Below are 16,017 nucleotides of genomic sequence, written 5' to 3'. Positions count from 1 at the left end.
TGTAAATATTAATATTATCCTTTGTGTTGAAATATTGATAATTACAGCTTATGTATTATCTTAAATATAACATCTCATTAACTGACCCACCTCAGAAAACTTTAATCTTAAATTTTTTTTATTTTAAATTGTTGTCCACATCACCTAAATAATATAATTTTATATTTAAAATTATTGCAAAGGGGGACATTGAAAATTAACCGAAATATTTTAAATAAAAAATCAGCCAAAATAATATTAAAAATATTTTAGATTTATATTTAGATAACAAAATTATTAAAAAAATATTATGAATAGTACATTAAAAAAATAAAATTTCTTAACTATAAAAAATACTATTATTTGGATTTAAAATATTTCGGTTGATTTTTATGTCTGCTACTACAACAATTTTAAAAATAAAAAACATTTACCTAGAGATGGGCAAGAATTTTAAAATGAAAAAGTTAAGAATTGAGTCTCTAATCTCCCTGGGCATGTCGGTTAGTAAGAAACCATATGAGTGTGTTTATCGTCTTACCAAAAGATATAACTGATAGTAACAGTGTAATTCAAATATTTTAAACAGTTCAACATATCAAACGTCACGTTTCGATTGCTTTACCAGCATAAACAATAATTTCACTAACAATCTCTTTCCTAATAATTGCACTTTCTGCAATCAATGAGAATCGAACTTGTAACCTTGCTTCTGATACCAAATGTAAGACCGAGCATTTACCATTTAACCAAAAATTATAAATAGTGGTAACAGTATAACTCAAATATTTTAAAAAGTACAATAAACATTATTATGTTTTGATTGTTCTATCCAACAAATACAATTATTGCACAAAATAGAAGCTACTTTTACGGTAGTTCCACAATGGTATATTTAGTGATTCATGCTTCAAACATATTGATTAATATTAATATCGATAGTACTAATGTGACAAAATATGAATAATTAGATTAACTGTTATTAATTGAATTAAATACATTAATAATTATTTTACCCTTCATCTTGCATATTATTTTTTGAAAACATAGCAACCGTCAAATTTCACATTAGTTCGATAATTTAAAAAAAACACATATAACTTCGATAATTTTTTAAAAAACTTCATAACTGATAAGAAATCCTAAATATATATTTATTCATATAATATTGTTTTATTTGTGATTAAATAATATATATACATATATTATATTAGTTAAAGTTTTGAAAAACAATATAGTTTGACAAAAGAAGTACAATAAACAAATAAAAAATTCTAGTATTTTTCAACATATTCTAATAGATACATACATATAATACGTGATGACAAGATCCTAAGCAACAGCAATTGATTAAGAACATATTACAAATGTGTATTCAAGGACAAGGATGTGGCATTTGGTTCATTCTATCCCAGGAATTCTTTCTTCGGCAGTGAAAACAAGTGCTCTGAGATTGACAGAGATCAATGGGAATGCATTGGAATTGCATGTGCCCTGCTTAATTACGATTTAGCAGATCCCACTAAACTAATTGTCCTACATACATGACTGCAAAATATTTTTGATGGCAAAACCAAAGAACGAGTTTACTCATCTGTCCAGATTAGTTGTAAGTAAATGAAGGAGAGATATGCTGCCTTGTGTTCTACTCTTGTCGTCCATTAGTGCCCTCTTTGCTCCTCGAGCAACCTGCATCAATAATTTCCAATGTTAAAAAGATTTTGTGGATGAATAATCAAATAGATTAAAACGTGAAGTATATTCTTTCAGCCAGTTTTGTATGCAGACAAAAATAGCCAGGGAACAAGTGTAATTAATTTAACAGATCGGTGCTTTGTGGCATACTTGTAAGTAATGGTGAAGAAAAATTGTTGGCTTGCTTGTATTTTTTTACCTTTTGCTTGTCTTCCTCGTCGTTGACCTCCAATCTGCTGATGTCCTTCAATAAAACAGATGAAGATGGCAGCAGTCTCCTGAATAATTTGAAAGGTAGTTTGTTGAGTAATATAGAATGAAAGAAAGTCTTGAAGAAATCATGGTGCGATGTGGCAATATACTATGACACAAACAGATTATGAGTTGCTAGCGAAAACCTTTTTGGTTTCTCTGAAAGCCGAAAATTGTCGCACTTAGGCAGAACAGTGATTGATGGATTGAGCTGCTTGGAAATTAGGCAATAAAGATAATTAAAAAAATTTCTCAAGGAAACATATGCAAAATTACTTCAATCACAACATACATTATTTAACTTAAACAGTTCACGAAACAACCGGCAAACTAGAATATGCAACCATCATGTGAATAAATTTTAGCAATACAAAATTCCAACCCATAGTTCGCTAAAAAAATGGCCAACCCATAGTTAAAGCTTGTAGTTCAACCCATCCCAGACCATGTGATCATCATAGAGGAAAAGGATATATCATTACAATCATTACACCTTTCTCCCGATAAATGGCGCAGAAGAAAAATCTTGAAACTATTCCCCATGCACACACTGGCAAGCAAAGGACAAGCATTGGCTGTTACACAGAAAAATACATATCCATATTATTAACTTCTTACTCTAACGTGTTTTAACAAAAAGAATATGTTGCTGGGTTGAATGGATCAAAATTTTAGACATTACATCAAAGTTGATACTCAAGCAGATAAATGAAGGATGAGGAAATCAAATAAAAAAAATTCTAAGTTCTTTATCTATCAACTAACCTTGCTCTTTTCATTATTGAATTGTGCTTCCTCTGCTACAAAACAGCTTCCATCATTCTTAGGAGGTTCGGCATTTGAAAAGGCTGCAACAGAAGACATGTTTCTCTTCATCAAAGACAGAAGCCATTTTCATAGAAATATCATAAAACTGACTGCATAGGATCATAGAACTAATCAGTGAACTAGCAAATCAAATTAAAAGAAGGATAAATTTAAAGAAGTGGAATGTGTAGTGTATCTCAACATCATGATCAATTGGCAAGGTTTCTAATAAAGAGACCTCATCGTGTGTCAGTATGGATTTTATCCTGGACGTTTATGTTTTCTTAGGCCAAGTTCACTCAGCATAGAACAATAAAAGGTGGGAATTAACTCTTTCGGGGTTTGGAAGCAAGTAATGGATATAAACCGTGCAAAATCACCTAGATCTACTTCAGTTTAGAGTATTGGTACAGAGCAATTTTTTTTTTCAAGTTAAAGATAATGAGCTTAAATTCAAACCTGCTTCCCCGCTTTCAAGCTGAGTCTGGTCTCTGTTAGCATATCTTAAATTTTCATAGTCTTGAGGAGTTTTTTTACTTTCAAATTTCAATAAAGCATCAAGACAGGACCCAGTTAATACACAATCACTCTCAGGTTTCGAATTGTTTGCATCTCCCACAAAGTTTTCATCAGCTTGTTCGCACTCATGACTCAAATGAAGGCACGCACTTTCCAACAGACTAGTTGTTTCACTTGGGCCACAAATGTCTGATGTGCCAGTATTTATCATGCCATCTTCAACATCCACAGCAGTTACTGAGAAGTCTTTAGGTCCGGAATACAAATCCGCCGTGCTCGTGTCTTTAAATCCTGCAGCATCTTGGGCATGACTTGTGTAGTGGGTTTCACTTGTTGAAAACATATCCAATGTGCCGATGGCTTTAAAGTCATCTTCAGCATTATCAGTACTTACTGGAGGATTCTCGGTTCTGGAATATATATCAATCATGCCGGTATCTTTAAGGCCCACTGCATCTTCAGCATCATTAATACTCTTCGAGAGAACTTCAAGTTGCTGACAGTATGCATAAAAGATGAGTTATTTTGAGGAAACAAAACAACGAAGAAAATGGATTGCTATTTTTAACCTGACTGGGATGCTCTTCCACTTCACCGGATGATGCAAAAGTCACACTTGAATCTCTCGCCTGAAAATAAAAGAAATAATCATGCAAAAAGTAAGAGCAACATCATACAGGGGCACACAATGTAGAGAATGCAGGTGATTCATAGAGTGATCGGCTTTCTTCATATTTTAAGTTTCCTTCAACTCGTTCAAGCAACAAGATCCAATTTCAAGGTTCACCTGCACTGAAAGTTACTGACCAACAAAACCATCTATTTTACAAAGACTAAGCTATTAGAGGAAATTAGAAACCCTGAAAAAGAGCTTATGTTTCATTAATTAGATGGTGATTGGTGGGCTAGTATAAACGCAAATCACCATAATTTTGTATTCAGATTGTCCCAAAAATAATTTGATATTTCATAAGGTTTCCTGCCCTTAAATCTTGAAAAGAAAAAGCAGGTGCTTTTTAAAAATAAAATATTTTAAAAATAAGGAGCCAGATGATAGATCTCAAAGGACACGATTTGTCTTTAGGTACCTCGCTAGATGAAGCTGTTTCACATTTTGAAGGACTAGAACAAGCATAATTCAATGAAATAGGAAACTCGCGACCAGTACAAGTTTGTTTATGGCCCATATAATGAGACTTCAGTTGCTTCAGTTCATTTTCTAGATGAGAGAGTCTCATCCTTTCATGTGTCAGTTCATTCTGGATGTCCAAGTTTCTTGTCTGCTCATTGGTTAAGCAATCTCTTAGATGACAGTTCTCATTTTCGATCCCCTATTGGAAAGTAGAATAAGAAATTAAGATTTAAGAACATAGTGAATGTAATAAATTTTAGCTAAATGAACAGTATTTGGAAATATAAAAAGATATGAAATTCTGTTTACTAACCATTATTTGGTTGTCCCAATAATAGTTCTCACCTCTAGTTTTTCCTTATAATGTTTCAAGACATTCCACAAAGCTTTTGAAAATCCTTGCAGGATTTGGTACTTCCTATCTTTGTCATTGTTATGTATAACACAATCCCTCTCTGACGATGATTTCCCACTAACTTCCTTACTCACAAATCCATCATCCAGGACCTCAATCTCCGTCAAGCATGCATCATCAATCTCGTCAATTTTTTTATTGAGGCCATCTTTGACCACTTTCATAGCTATCCCTGTCCATAGAGTAACACCAAATGAGGAATGTTGAACAAGAAAAAATAAAGCTATATAAGGACAAAAGTGTACAATAATTAAATAGATATATTTAAACAACCTGAGGTAGTCAATGGTACATTTCTGTCAGCAATTTTCCCGTCGACCTGAATATGGAATATAATCAAAGCCAGTAGGCAGAAAGAGTCTGAAAGGGGCAATAGTGGTTTACAGAATTGGTAAACTAGATTACATCAATGAAACAAAAGCTTGCGCTTTGTCTGTTTGACAGCAGTAGCTTGAATTCGTAAAATATGAAGAAATATATATGGAACAGTGATCTGTAATATTGTAAATCAGTTCATATTTTTATAAAATTTGGCAGTACCGGTGAGGGAAATTTTGAATAGCTCACACTTTGCCTGCTCAAAAGGCAAATGTGATGGTAACAGTAGGTAGAAAAAGCCTGAAAAGGGGCAATACCGCAATAGTGGTTTGCAGAATTGGTAAACTAGATTACATCACTGAAACAAAAGCTTGCTTGCGCTTTGTCTGTTTGACAACAGTAACTTGAATTCGTAAAATATGAAGAAATATATACGGATCAGTGATCTGTAACATTGTAAATCAGTTCATATTTTTATAAAATTTGGCAATACCGATGAGAGGGAAATTTTGAAGAGCTCACACTTTGCCTGCTCAAGAGGCGATATGATGGTAACAGCAGGCAGAAAGAGCCTGAAAAGGGGCAATGGGGGTTTATAGAATTGGCAAACTAGATTACATCACTGAAACAAAAGCTTGTGCTTTGTCTGTTTGACCGCGGTAGCTTGAATTCGTAAAATATTGTAAATTAGTTCATATTTTTATAAAATTTGGCAGTACCGATAGGGAAATTTTGAAGAGCTCACACTTTGTCTGCTCAAGAAACAAATGTGACGGTAACAGAAATTATAATTAAAATAACAGTTAATATACTGCAAACTATGACAATGAACACATTTTATATATTTTAAGAACATATTGTTCGATAAAACTGCATCTTGATTCATCAACATCTATGATTGAAAAGTTGAACCAGTTTTGAATCTAATTATGAGTTACCAGGTAGACTAGGCTAACATCGTGCTTTAGCTTCAGCAAAATAGCATGGTAGGACTTATGATTACACAATTGCTAATAATCGGTTGTTGAAAAAATTGGCAAATTATTTACCAAATAAGCTTCATCATTATTGATCTTCATTTTCTTAAGCTGTTCTGCTCGAGGAAATGCTTGGTTTGGTCTCTTGCTGCAATTTATATTTACTGGCTCTACAAGACTTTTAAACCTACATAAAATATGAAAATATTTCATAAAGACTTAGTTTGGTGTCCAACAGGCCAAGAGGAAATCTTACAGAGATCCCTACTTGATTTTTGTGAAAGGCGATGCCTGCCTCAACAGAAAAGAAGTGCTGAGATAATCCTCGATACCAGGTTTTACTGTTAAAATCTGTAGAAATAAATAAACATATTTGAATTGTTGAGATGACTTAAAGAACATAACACTTGATCGGTAAACTCACCAACATCATCCTCTTCTTGCCTTCCAGATACTCTCTCAAATACCTTGTTAACTGATCACGGATAAACCAGATTCAGAATACCATGTAAAATCAAGATGAAAATTTAGGAAGCTAATTGTTTCAAAAAAATATTCGATCAACTTTAAAAACTTAGATTACCAAGGAGTATTGGTAGTGCTTTTGCAGTGGCTTAGTTTGGTTTTTCTGGTGCTCCAACAATGACTGAAAACAAAAAATGTAACTAAAGGACAACATACAGCAGATTCCAATTCCAAAAATAAGGACATGGCTTCGACTACATGTTTGTTCATAAGTCTGACGCAAGGAATCAAGAGGGCAAAATAACCTGAAAATTATGGGTGTCTTACCCTCAAGCACTGACCAAACACCATTGAGGTATTGTTGATGAAATTGCTCTCCAGCAATCTGGTACCCTGTAAAACATCAACATTGTCAAGAGTAAAACTTTGTCTTACACCAATAGGCAATAATACTAATTAAGAAAAAGTAACAGCCACAAAATCTTTACAAATCTCAACTATTATTTTTAAAGAGAAAAAAAACAAATTTTGTTGTGAAAAAGTAAAAATTTATGGTAAAAAGTAAAAATCTCAAACTCTCAAAATTTACCAAACTACACACTTTATAATATTTTTCTCTCTACTCAATTGTGATTTTCTTCACAAATGAGAGATCTATTTATAGAGTTTCATTACACATAATCCAAAAATAAAATACATCACTACCTACATCATCACACACAAATTTCTAACTTTACAACTCTTATTTTCAACATTCAAATATTCAACTATTACTTTTCCATATTAAAATATATTATTTCAACACTCCCCCTTGTGATGATGATCATGATACGATGATGTCTTCATTACGTGTTTTGTACTGCCTCGTTAAAAACCTTACTAGGAAAAACCCATTGGGATAAAAACCATAGTAAGGGAAAAAGAGTGCAGTCACGTGAACTCCCCCTCATGTTGACACGAACAACTCTTCACAAATTTCGTAGATTGCGCATCCCAATATTATATATGTGCTTTCTGAATATTGACGTAGGTAGTGCCTTTGTGAAGATATCTGATGAGTTTTCACTTGATTGAATGTGACGAACATCAATACATTTATTCTTCTCAAGCTCCTTGGTTAATGCGAAGAACTTAGGATGAATATGTTTAGTTCTGTCGCTTTTTATGTATCCTTCTTTCATTTGAGCAACACATGCAGCATTATCTTCATATAGTATCACAGGCTTCTCATCAAATGATAATCCGCATGAAATTTGGATATGTTGGGTCATTGATTTTAACCACACACATTCACGACTTGCTTCATGTAGTGCAATAATCTCGGCATGATTTGATGAAGTTGTTACGAGCGTTTGTTTCTGTGAACGCCAAGATATTGCAGTGCCTCCACGAGTAAATACATATCCAGTTTGGGAACGTGCCTTGTGTGGATCAGATAAGTATCCAGCATCGGCATAACCAATTATACTTGGATTAGCATCTTTTGAATACAAAAGTCCCAAGTCTGTCGTTCCTCGTAGATAACGGAATATATGTTTAATTCCGTTCCAGTGTCTCTTTGTTGGATATGAGCTAAATCTTGCCAACAGATTCACGGCAAAAGATATATCAGGCCTTGTACAATTTGTAAGGTACATAAGGGCACCGATGGCACTTAGATATGGTACTTCTGGACCAAGAATATCTTCATCATCTTCACATGGACGGAATAGATCCTTTTCTATGTTTAATGATCTAACAACCATTGGAGTACTTAAAGGATTTGCTTTATCCATATTAAAACGTTTAAGGATCTTTTCTGTATAATTTGTCTGGTGAACAAACATTCCACATTCTTTTTGTTCAATTTGTAAACCCAGACAATACTTGGTTTTTCCAAGATCCTTCATTTCAAATTCTTCTTTCAAGTATGACACAACTTCTTGAATTTCCTTATTCGTTCCAATGATGTTTAAATCATCAACATATACAGCAATAATTACGCATCCGGATGTTGTTTTCTTAATGAAAACACAAGGACATATTGAATTATTTACATATCCCTTTTTCATCAACTGATCACTTAGTCGATTATACCACATTCGACCTGATTGCTTTAACCCATATAATGATCTTTGTAATTTCACAGAATAACATTCCCTGGGTTTTGAACTTTGTGCTTCAGGCATCTTAAATCCTTCAGGGATTTTCATATATATATTACTATCAAGTGATCCATATAAGTAAGCTGTAACAACATCCATAAGACGCATTTCTAAATTTTCAGATACCGCCAAGCTAATCAAATACCGAAACGTAATTGCATCCATCACAGGAGAATACGTTTCTTCATAATCAATTCCAGGCCTTTGAGAAAAACCTTGTGCAACAAGTCGAGCTTTATATCTTACTATTTCATTTTTCTCATTTCGCTTTCGAATAAAAACCCATTTGTATCCAACAGGTTTTACACCTTCAGGTGTAAGGACTATAGGTCCAAAAACATTACGTTTATTTAGCGAATCCAATTCAACCTGGATGGCTTCTTTCCATTTTATCCAGTCCTGCCGATTTTTACATTCACCAAAAGATTTTGGTTCATGATCTTCATTATCATTTATGATGTCGATTGCCACATTATAAGAAAATATATCATCAATTTCATCTGTATCTTTTCGGTTCCATATTTTTCCAGTATTAATGTAATTGATAGAGATTTCATGATTCTCGTCAGTTTGTGGTTCTGACAGAACATTTGCATCATCATGTGTTTCTTCAGGAACAACATTCTCTATTTTGTGATCATCATGTTTCTCTATGAATTTTCTTTTTCGAGGATTTTTATCCTTGGAATCGACTGGCCTTCCACGTTTCAGGCGTTTAATGACATCATGAGTATCTTCCATTTGTTTCTTTGGAATTTCAATTCGAGCAGGGGCATTTGCAGCATGTATATATGATTTAGTTACCCCTTTTGTGTCTGCAAATGCATCTGGTATTTGATTTGCTATTCTTTGCAAGTGTACAATTTGTTGTACATCTTTTTCACATTGTTTTGTTCTTGGATCCAGATGTAACAATGATGATACATACCATGTAATTTCTTTTTCGGTATGTTTTTGTTCTCCCCCTAACATTGGGAAGATTTCCTCATTGAAATGACAATCAGCAAAACGTGCTGTGAACACATCTCCTGTCCGAGGTTCAAGATATCGAATGATTGATGGACTATCATAACCGATATAAATTCCAACCTTTCTTTGAGGTCCCATTTTCTTTCGTTGTGGTGGTGCAATAGGCACATACACCATACATCCAAAAATTCTCAGATGAGAAATGTCTGGTTCTTTACCAAATGCAAGCTGCAATGGGGAGTATTTATGATATGCACTTGGTCTGATGCGAATTAATGAAGCAGCGTGTAAAATTGCATGTCCCCATATAGAAATAGGGAGCTTTGTTTTCATAATCATTGGTCTAGCAATCATTTGCAGACGTTTAATCAATGATTCAGCCAATCCATTCTGTGTATGTACATGAGCAACAGGATGCTCAACAATGATTCCCATAGACATACAATAATCATTGAAAGTCTGGGAAGTAAATTCACCAGCATTATCAAGTTTAATTTTCTTGATTGTATAATCGGGAAATTGATTCCTCAATTTTATTATTTGAGCAAGTAATCTTGCAAATGCAACATTTCGAGTTGACAATAAACATACATGTGACCATCTGCTGGAGGCATCAATCACTTCTGAAAGATCTTCTGGTCTTTCAGTGGATGACCATGTGTATTTTCTATAATTATTCGCATCATTGTTGAACCAGGATGTCCCAATCGATCATGCCAATTGGTTAATATCGAGGAATTATCAACTACCATGTTTGATTCAATAGGACTTATATGTGTATAATGCAATCCAGTAGGAAGCATTGATAGTTTTTCAATCACATATTTCTTTCCTGATTTATATGTGATAAGACACATATATTTCTCATTCCCTTCATTCATTGTTTGAGTATCATACCCATGGGAATATATATCATTAAAACTCAACAAATTTCTTTTCGATTGTGGTGAATATAAAGCATCATTGATCAAAAATTTTGTACCATTAGGTAACAAAAATTGTGCTTTACCACATCCTTTAATCAAGTCTACAGGACCTGATATTGTGTTCACCGTTGTTTTTGTTGGTTTTAGTTCCAAAAAATATCTTTTATCTCGGAGGATAGTGTGCGTTGTACCACTATCGGGTATGCAAACTTCAGCTTTGCTCATAGCATTTTCCAAATTTGAACTTCAAAATAATATGCAATGAAATAAAATTACTGACAATACATATATAAATATAACACATATCATAATTGTACAATAAACATTATTATATGAATACATGAAAAACAAATTATTGTACATTTATATTCTACCACTATATTGTTCATTTTCAGAAAAATCATTTAGAAAATCTGCAGCATCAAAATTGTTCATTTCTATCCCACCAACATGTTGATCATTTCCAGAGAAATCATTCATAAAATCACCAGCATCAAGATGAGTTGAATCACTCAAACGGTCATTGCGTTCAGTGAAGTTGGTCTCCTTTTTTTTCCCCTTTAATGATTCTTTATAAAGTTTACAAAGGTGCTCAGGGGCTCGACAAACTTTGGACCAATGTCCTGGAGTACCACATCTGTAACAAGAACTTTCATATCTTTTTGAGTGATTCTCATTAACACTTGTATTCTCATGATGTCTTTTCTGTGGATGGTTTGGGACGCTCTTTTGAGATGAGTTATAACTATCTCTATTATTTTCAAAACCACGTCCGCGTCCACGTCCACGTCCACGACCTCGACCAAAACCTTGTCTTTGAAATTGATTTTGGTTTCCAAGTATAAATTCATTTTTACTTACAGCATTTACTTCTGGAAATGCTGTTGATCCAGTGGGTCGGGACTGATGATTTCTCATTAATAGCTCGTTGTTCTTTTCCGCCACAAGAAGACAGGCGATGAGCTCAGAATATCTCGCAAATCCACGTACTCTATATTGTTGCTGTAGAGTAATATTTGATGCATGAAATGTGGAAAATGTTTTTTCAAGCATCTCAGATTCTGTGACCTCATGTCCACAAAATTTTAATTGCGAGATTATTCTATACATCGCCGAATTGTAATCACTGACTTTTTTAAAATCTTGGAATCTCAGTGTGTTCCATTCATCCCGGGCGGTCGGAAGTATAACTTCCCTTATATGTTCAAATCTTTCTTTTAATCCCTTCCACGAAGCCATGGGATTTTTTTCAGTCAGATATTCACATTTCAATCCATCGTCGTGATGTCGACGCAAAAATATCATGGCTCTTGCCTTTTCTTGTGACGTGCATATGCCATTTTCTTTAATGGTCTCGCTTAGACCCAATAACTCAAGATGCATTTCTACATCTAGAGTCCATGGCATATAATTCTTTCCCGTGATGTCGAGCGCAATAAATTCGAGCTTTGTTAAATTTGACATGGTGGTACTAAAAAAAAATTACGATGCATTTTATTAGTTAATAAATATTGCAATACAAAGTAACGGATAAACAACAAGTACAAGTATTTGTAAAAATAAAGAAAACGCACGAGGAGGATATTCTCCGATAAATACAAGACTCGTAAGTATGATAACCAAAATAATTAAAAATATCCTTGAGAAAGCCATCTTCTTTTTTCTTCGAAAAATTTGATGATGAATAATTTTTAGAGAAGAAGAGAAAGTTGGAGTGATTGAATGTGTTTGTGAGATGATATTTATAGGGCAAAAACTAGCCGTTTGTTACCGTTTATGACCGTTGGTGTACAAAAAATAAATGTATGTATTTGTATAATTTTATGGTAATAATATGATGTATATAATATTAGACATGTTTAAATAATTATGTATATCATATCATAATATTATAATGAGTGTCATAATTTATTTTGTTTAAAAACCTTATAGGCTTTTATACTTGTCGTATCCCTTACCGGGAGTGTGGGATGTCGTCTTAACATCCTCCTAGGATTTATAACAAGTTTATGAAAAATTTATTTTTATTATTTCTAATAATAACATTATATTGTATATTAAATAAATACACAATAAATAAATAACAGTAAAATAAACATTATTACTTTTTGTTTAAAAACCGTATAGGCTTTTATACTTGTCGTATCCCTTACCGGGAGTGTGGGATGTCGTCTTAACATCCTCCCAGGATTTATAACAAGTTTCATGAAAAATTTATTTTTATTATTTCTAATAATAACATTATATTGTATATTAAATAAATACACAATAAATAAATAACAGTAAAATAAATATTATTATTTTTGTTACCTTTTTCTTCTGTTTGGAGCTTGGAATAGTATGTAGGACTTTTAGAGGTTCGTGCTGATAACGTGTTGTAAAAAAGTAAAAATTTATGGTAAAAAGTAAAAAACTCAAACTCTCAAAATTTACCAAACTACACACTTTATAATATTTTTCTCTCTACTCAATTGTGATTTTCTTCACAAATGAGAGATCTATTTATAGAGTTTCATTACACATAATCCAAAAATAAAATACATCATTATCTACATCATCACACACAAATTTTCTAACTTTACAACTCTTATTTTCAACATTCAAATATTCAACTATTACTTTTCCATATTAAAATATATTATTTCAACAAATTTAAATTAAAAAAATATTATACAAATTTGAAATAAAAGCTTCTAGAGAAATGGTTTGCACTTAATAAAATTACAACGGAATTTTGCAAACAGAAGCCTGCGTAATTCAATTAATACACAGATGAAAGGTTGAGTTGCATATGGAAATTGACACGTCTAGGAATAGATGGCTGTCAGTTTTACTTTAAAATAACGGAGGAGGTTAATATTTTTGAAAATGTAGGTATAAGTATTACCGATGTTATCCAGCTACAGAATTTTTGGTTCCTGCAAATATCATTCACTTGCGTCAACATACTTTAACTTTTTACCTGATTACCAGTCTTCTTTTCCTTCTCAGCTCCAGCAAGGTCCACAATTGATAACACAGCAGTACTTGATTTGCTATCAATGTCCTCTTTAGTTTTATTGGAACCACATTGGATGTTAATGATGCATTGCGAACGACTGCATTAATTAGTCAAAAATGTAAATTGGAACGGTCAAAGGGGGATAAAAGCCGATCTGTATCGAACTGATGATACAAACATACAATATACTATGACGAGCAAGCAAAAGACAGATGAAAGAAGTTGGCAAAAGCAAATTAGCACCAAGCTGGTGCACATTACATACATCGCTACTCCTAGAAGCAATACTGCAATTCATCGACGAAGACATTATTAAATAATTAAGACAATGATGAAATTGTAGAAAAGAAAATCTAGGAGTCATCAATTCCTATGGCCTAAATCAGTTCCCCAACAGCCATAGCATCTGATGTCCATCTCGCAAACAGTGTAGTGAGGAAGAAACTGATTGATTGTTAACCAAAATGTAATTTTGTAAATTAGATTAGTTGATGAATCATAAATCAATGATAAACCCACACCTCCAAAAATCACCCAAATTGGATGAGCACTGCCTAACTGAAATTGACATAAAAATTCATAATGAAAAGAAAAAATAACCAATTATTTTGATGAATTTGACCTGATAAGCACCTAAGAACATAGTGAATAAGCATATAAGACAATCAAAAATACCTATCGCGGTATAACGCAAAGCATAGTTCATCAGCGGCATTATTGTTTCATGTGACCAGAAAATATAGAAGTTTGAAAACAATTAGAAATAATAAGTCAGGAACCTCGATTGACTGTTTGAATTGGTCATTGCTGTTGAACGTTTTAGCATTCCTTGTGCAATTAGTAACTCAGCTTGCTGAGCATCAAAAACCACCACCTAAATGACCAAAAATGATTACTTATGGTTATGGCTCCTTGATCCCGTTAAAAAAAGTGCAATCATGTATGAATAGTTATGAGCATTCAATGGTCAAAAATAGAGTCCAAATTGAGCTACCTCTTGGAGGCCCCTGACAATTGACTGTTGCATGCATATTTCACCGCCATCATGCAATAAATCAACCATTCTCTCAGCCTTTCCTTTTTCCGAGCAGATTTCAAACATTGAAAAATGGAAAATCCTATCACCCACATAACGTCATACATATTAATAACTTTGTCGACTATGATGTTTTAAAATGAGTGAGTACACAAACAAAAGCAGGGAATTGAGGTCAAGCAAATGGTTTCTTTCATTATTTAAAACACTTTTCTATAAAACATTACCTAGATGATTGAATCCCATCGCTTTCACTTTTGCAAAAAATTCTTCGAATAGCAAGTGGCACCATACCAGGCTCCCTTGCACACCCAAAAAGCGTGTGAGTCTTCCCAGAGCCGGTAGGCCCCATGGCCACAAGCAATCCGCTTTTCCCATTAAGAAAGTCTTCAACTAATGGGTTCACCATTTTCTCATACACATCAGTCTACAAAGCAAGATGAAAAAAAATAAATCAGTTCTAGCACAAATTTAACCAGCACCGTAATAAGTACTTAATAACCTGAGACGCTTCGGAAGAGAAGACGTGAGAAAATCCTTCATAGGCCTCTGATTTGATTCTCTTAGTTTCTTGCAACGCTTGAGGAGTTGAAACAGTGACGGAACGCAAATCATCGTTTATTTGTACACATATTTCAGTGTTCTTCTTTAATTTCGGTCTTGAACTAATAGTTACCTTCGGATTTTTTGGCCAGGCATTCTTCAACTCCGTCCTACTTTTGGGGTGGACACCATGCCTCTGGATATCCACGGCTCGGATTCTTAAGTAGACCTTAAGGTTTTCGGATAGAATTTTAGGCGAACGAAGGTTTTCATGATTATCAGTATTCTCAGGAATTTCAATAGACTCATCGGAGGGAATGTATCCAAGAGGACATGAGGGGATGTCTGTTGGAGGAGCTGGTGAAGTGAAAAGTTCTAGGAGGGGCACGGCGGAGGAAGGGGTGGCGCGTGCTTTTCGAGGTGGATTGCGTCGGATAGTGACGGTGGGGGGACACGGCGGAGGTGATTTCATCTCCATTTCCCTACTGCTTCGACAAGCGGCGATGGTACTTGCTTGATTTGAATTGAATATTCAGATGGGGATTTAAATTGAGATAGAGCGGGATGAATAAACGGGTCGGGTCGAATCGAACGTGGGCTTTCTGTTTATGCGCTTTCAAGTAACATAAAGTCGTGTCACGCTTCAGCTCACTGGTTTTTAAATTTGTTTACGTTATATTCTGTATTTTTTCCTTCAAATATATAAAAAAATATAATTATAAATTTTTTTACCTAAAACTCATTTTTATATAAAAGAAACCCGAAATTTTATCTAAAAAACAATGTACTAAATTCCAGGAAAAGGCGATAAGCCTAAAATCTTCGTCCAAAACGGCCAT

General features: G+C 33.7%; 1 protein-coding gene across 3 annotated transcripts; it reads right to left on the bottom strand.

Annotated features, from left to right (window-relative positions):
* Positions 1-1,265: 1,265 nt before the first annotated feature.
* LOC140832629 (kinesin-like protein KIN-6) lies at positions 1,266-15,743 on the bottom strand. Of its 3 annotated transcripts, XR_012118143.1 has the most exons (20): positions 15,138-15,743; positions 14,863-15,062; positions 14,594-14,717; positions 14,379-14,473; positions 13,561-13,696; positions 6,887-6,952; positions 6,678-6,740; positions 6,519-6,569; positions 6,363-6,445; positions 6,167-6,281; positions 5,073-5,118; positions 4,730-4,971; positions 4,341-4,583; positions 3,822-3,881; positions 3,193-3,748; positions 2,692-2,774; positions 2,420-2,501; positions 2,073-2,137; positions 1,874-1,952; positions 1,266-1,668 (listed from the first exon to the last, which is right to left on the bottom strand). XR_012118143.1 is itself a non-coding variant. In XM_073196743.1 (19 exons), exons 1-19 carry the CDS (start codon positions 15,654-15,656, stop codon positions 1,570-1,572), a joined length of 2,925 nt encoding a protein of 974 aa, XP_073052844.1. In that variant the 5' UTR covers positions 15,657-15,723; the 3' UTR covers positions 1,266-1,569. The 3 variants fall into 3 exon arrangements, 2 of the variants coding, with proteins under 2 accessions (XP_073052844.1, XP_073052845.1); XM_073196743.1 differs by lacking the exon at positions 2,420-2,501 and having other exon boundaries at positions 15,138-15,723; XM_073196744.1 differs by lacking the exons at positions 2,073-2,137; positions 2,420-2,501 and having other exon boundaries at positions 15,138-15,738.
* Positions 15,744-16,017: the final 274 nt, after the last annotated feature.

Source organism: Primulina eburnea, chromosome 5 (assembly GCF_022965805.1).
Source record: "Primulina eburnea isolate SZY01 chromosome 5, ASM2296580v1, whole genome shotgun sequence".
NCBI classification, from domain to species: domain Eukaryota; kingdom Viridiplantae; phylum Streptophyta; class Magnoliopsida; order Lamiales; family Gesneriaceae; genus Primulina; species Primulina eburnea.
Note: the sequence above shows the minus strand (reverse complement) of the source record. Positions and strands in the feature narration are given on the sequence as shown.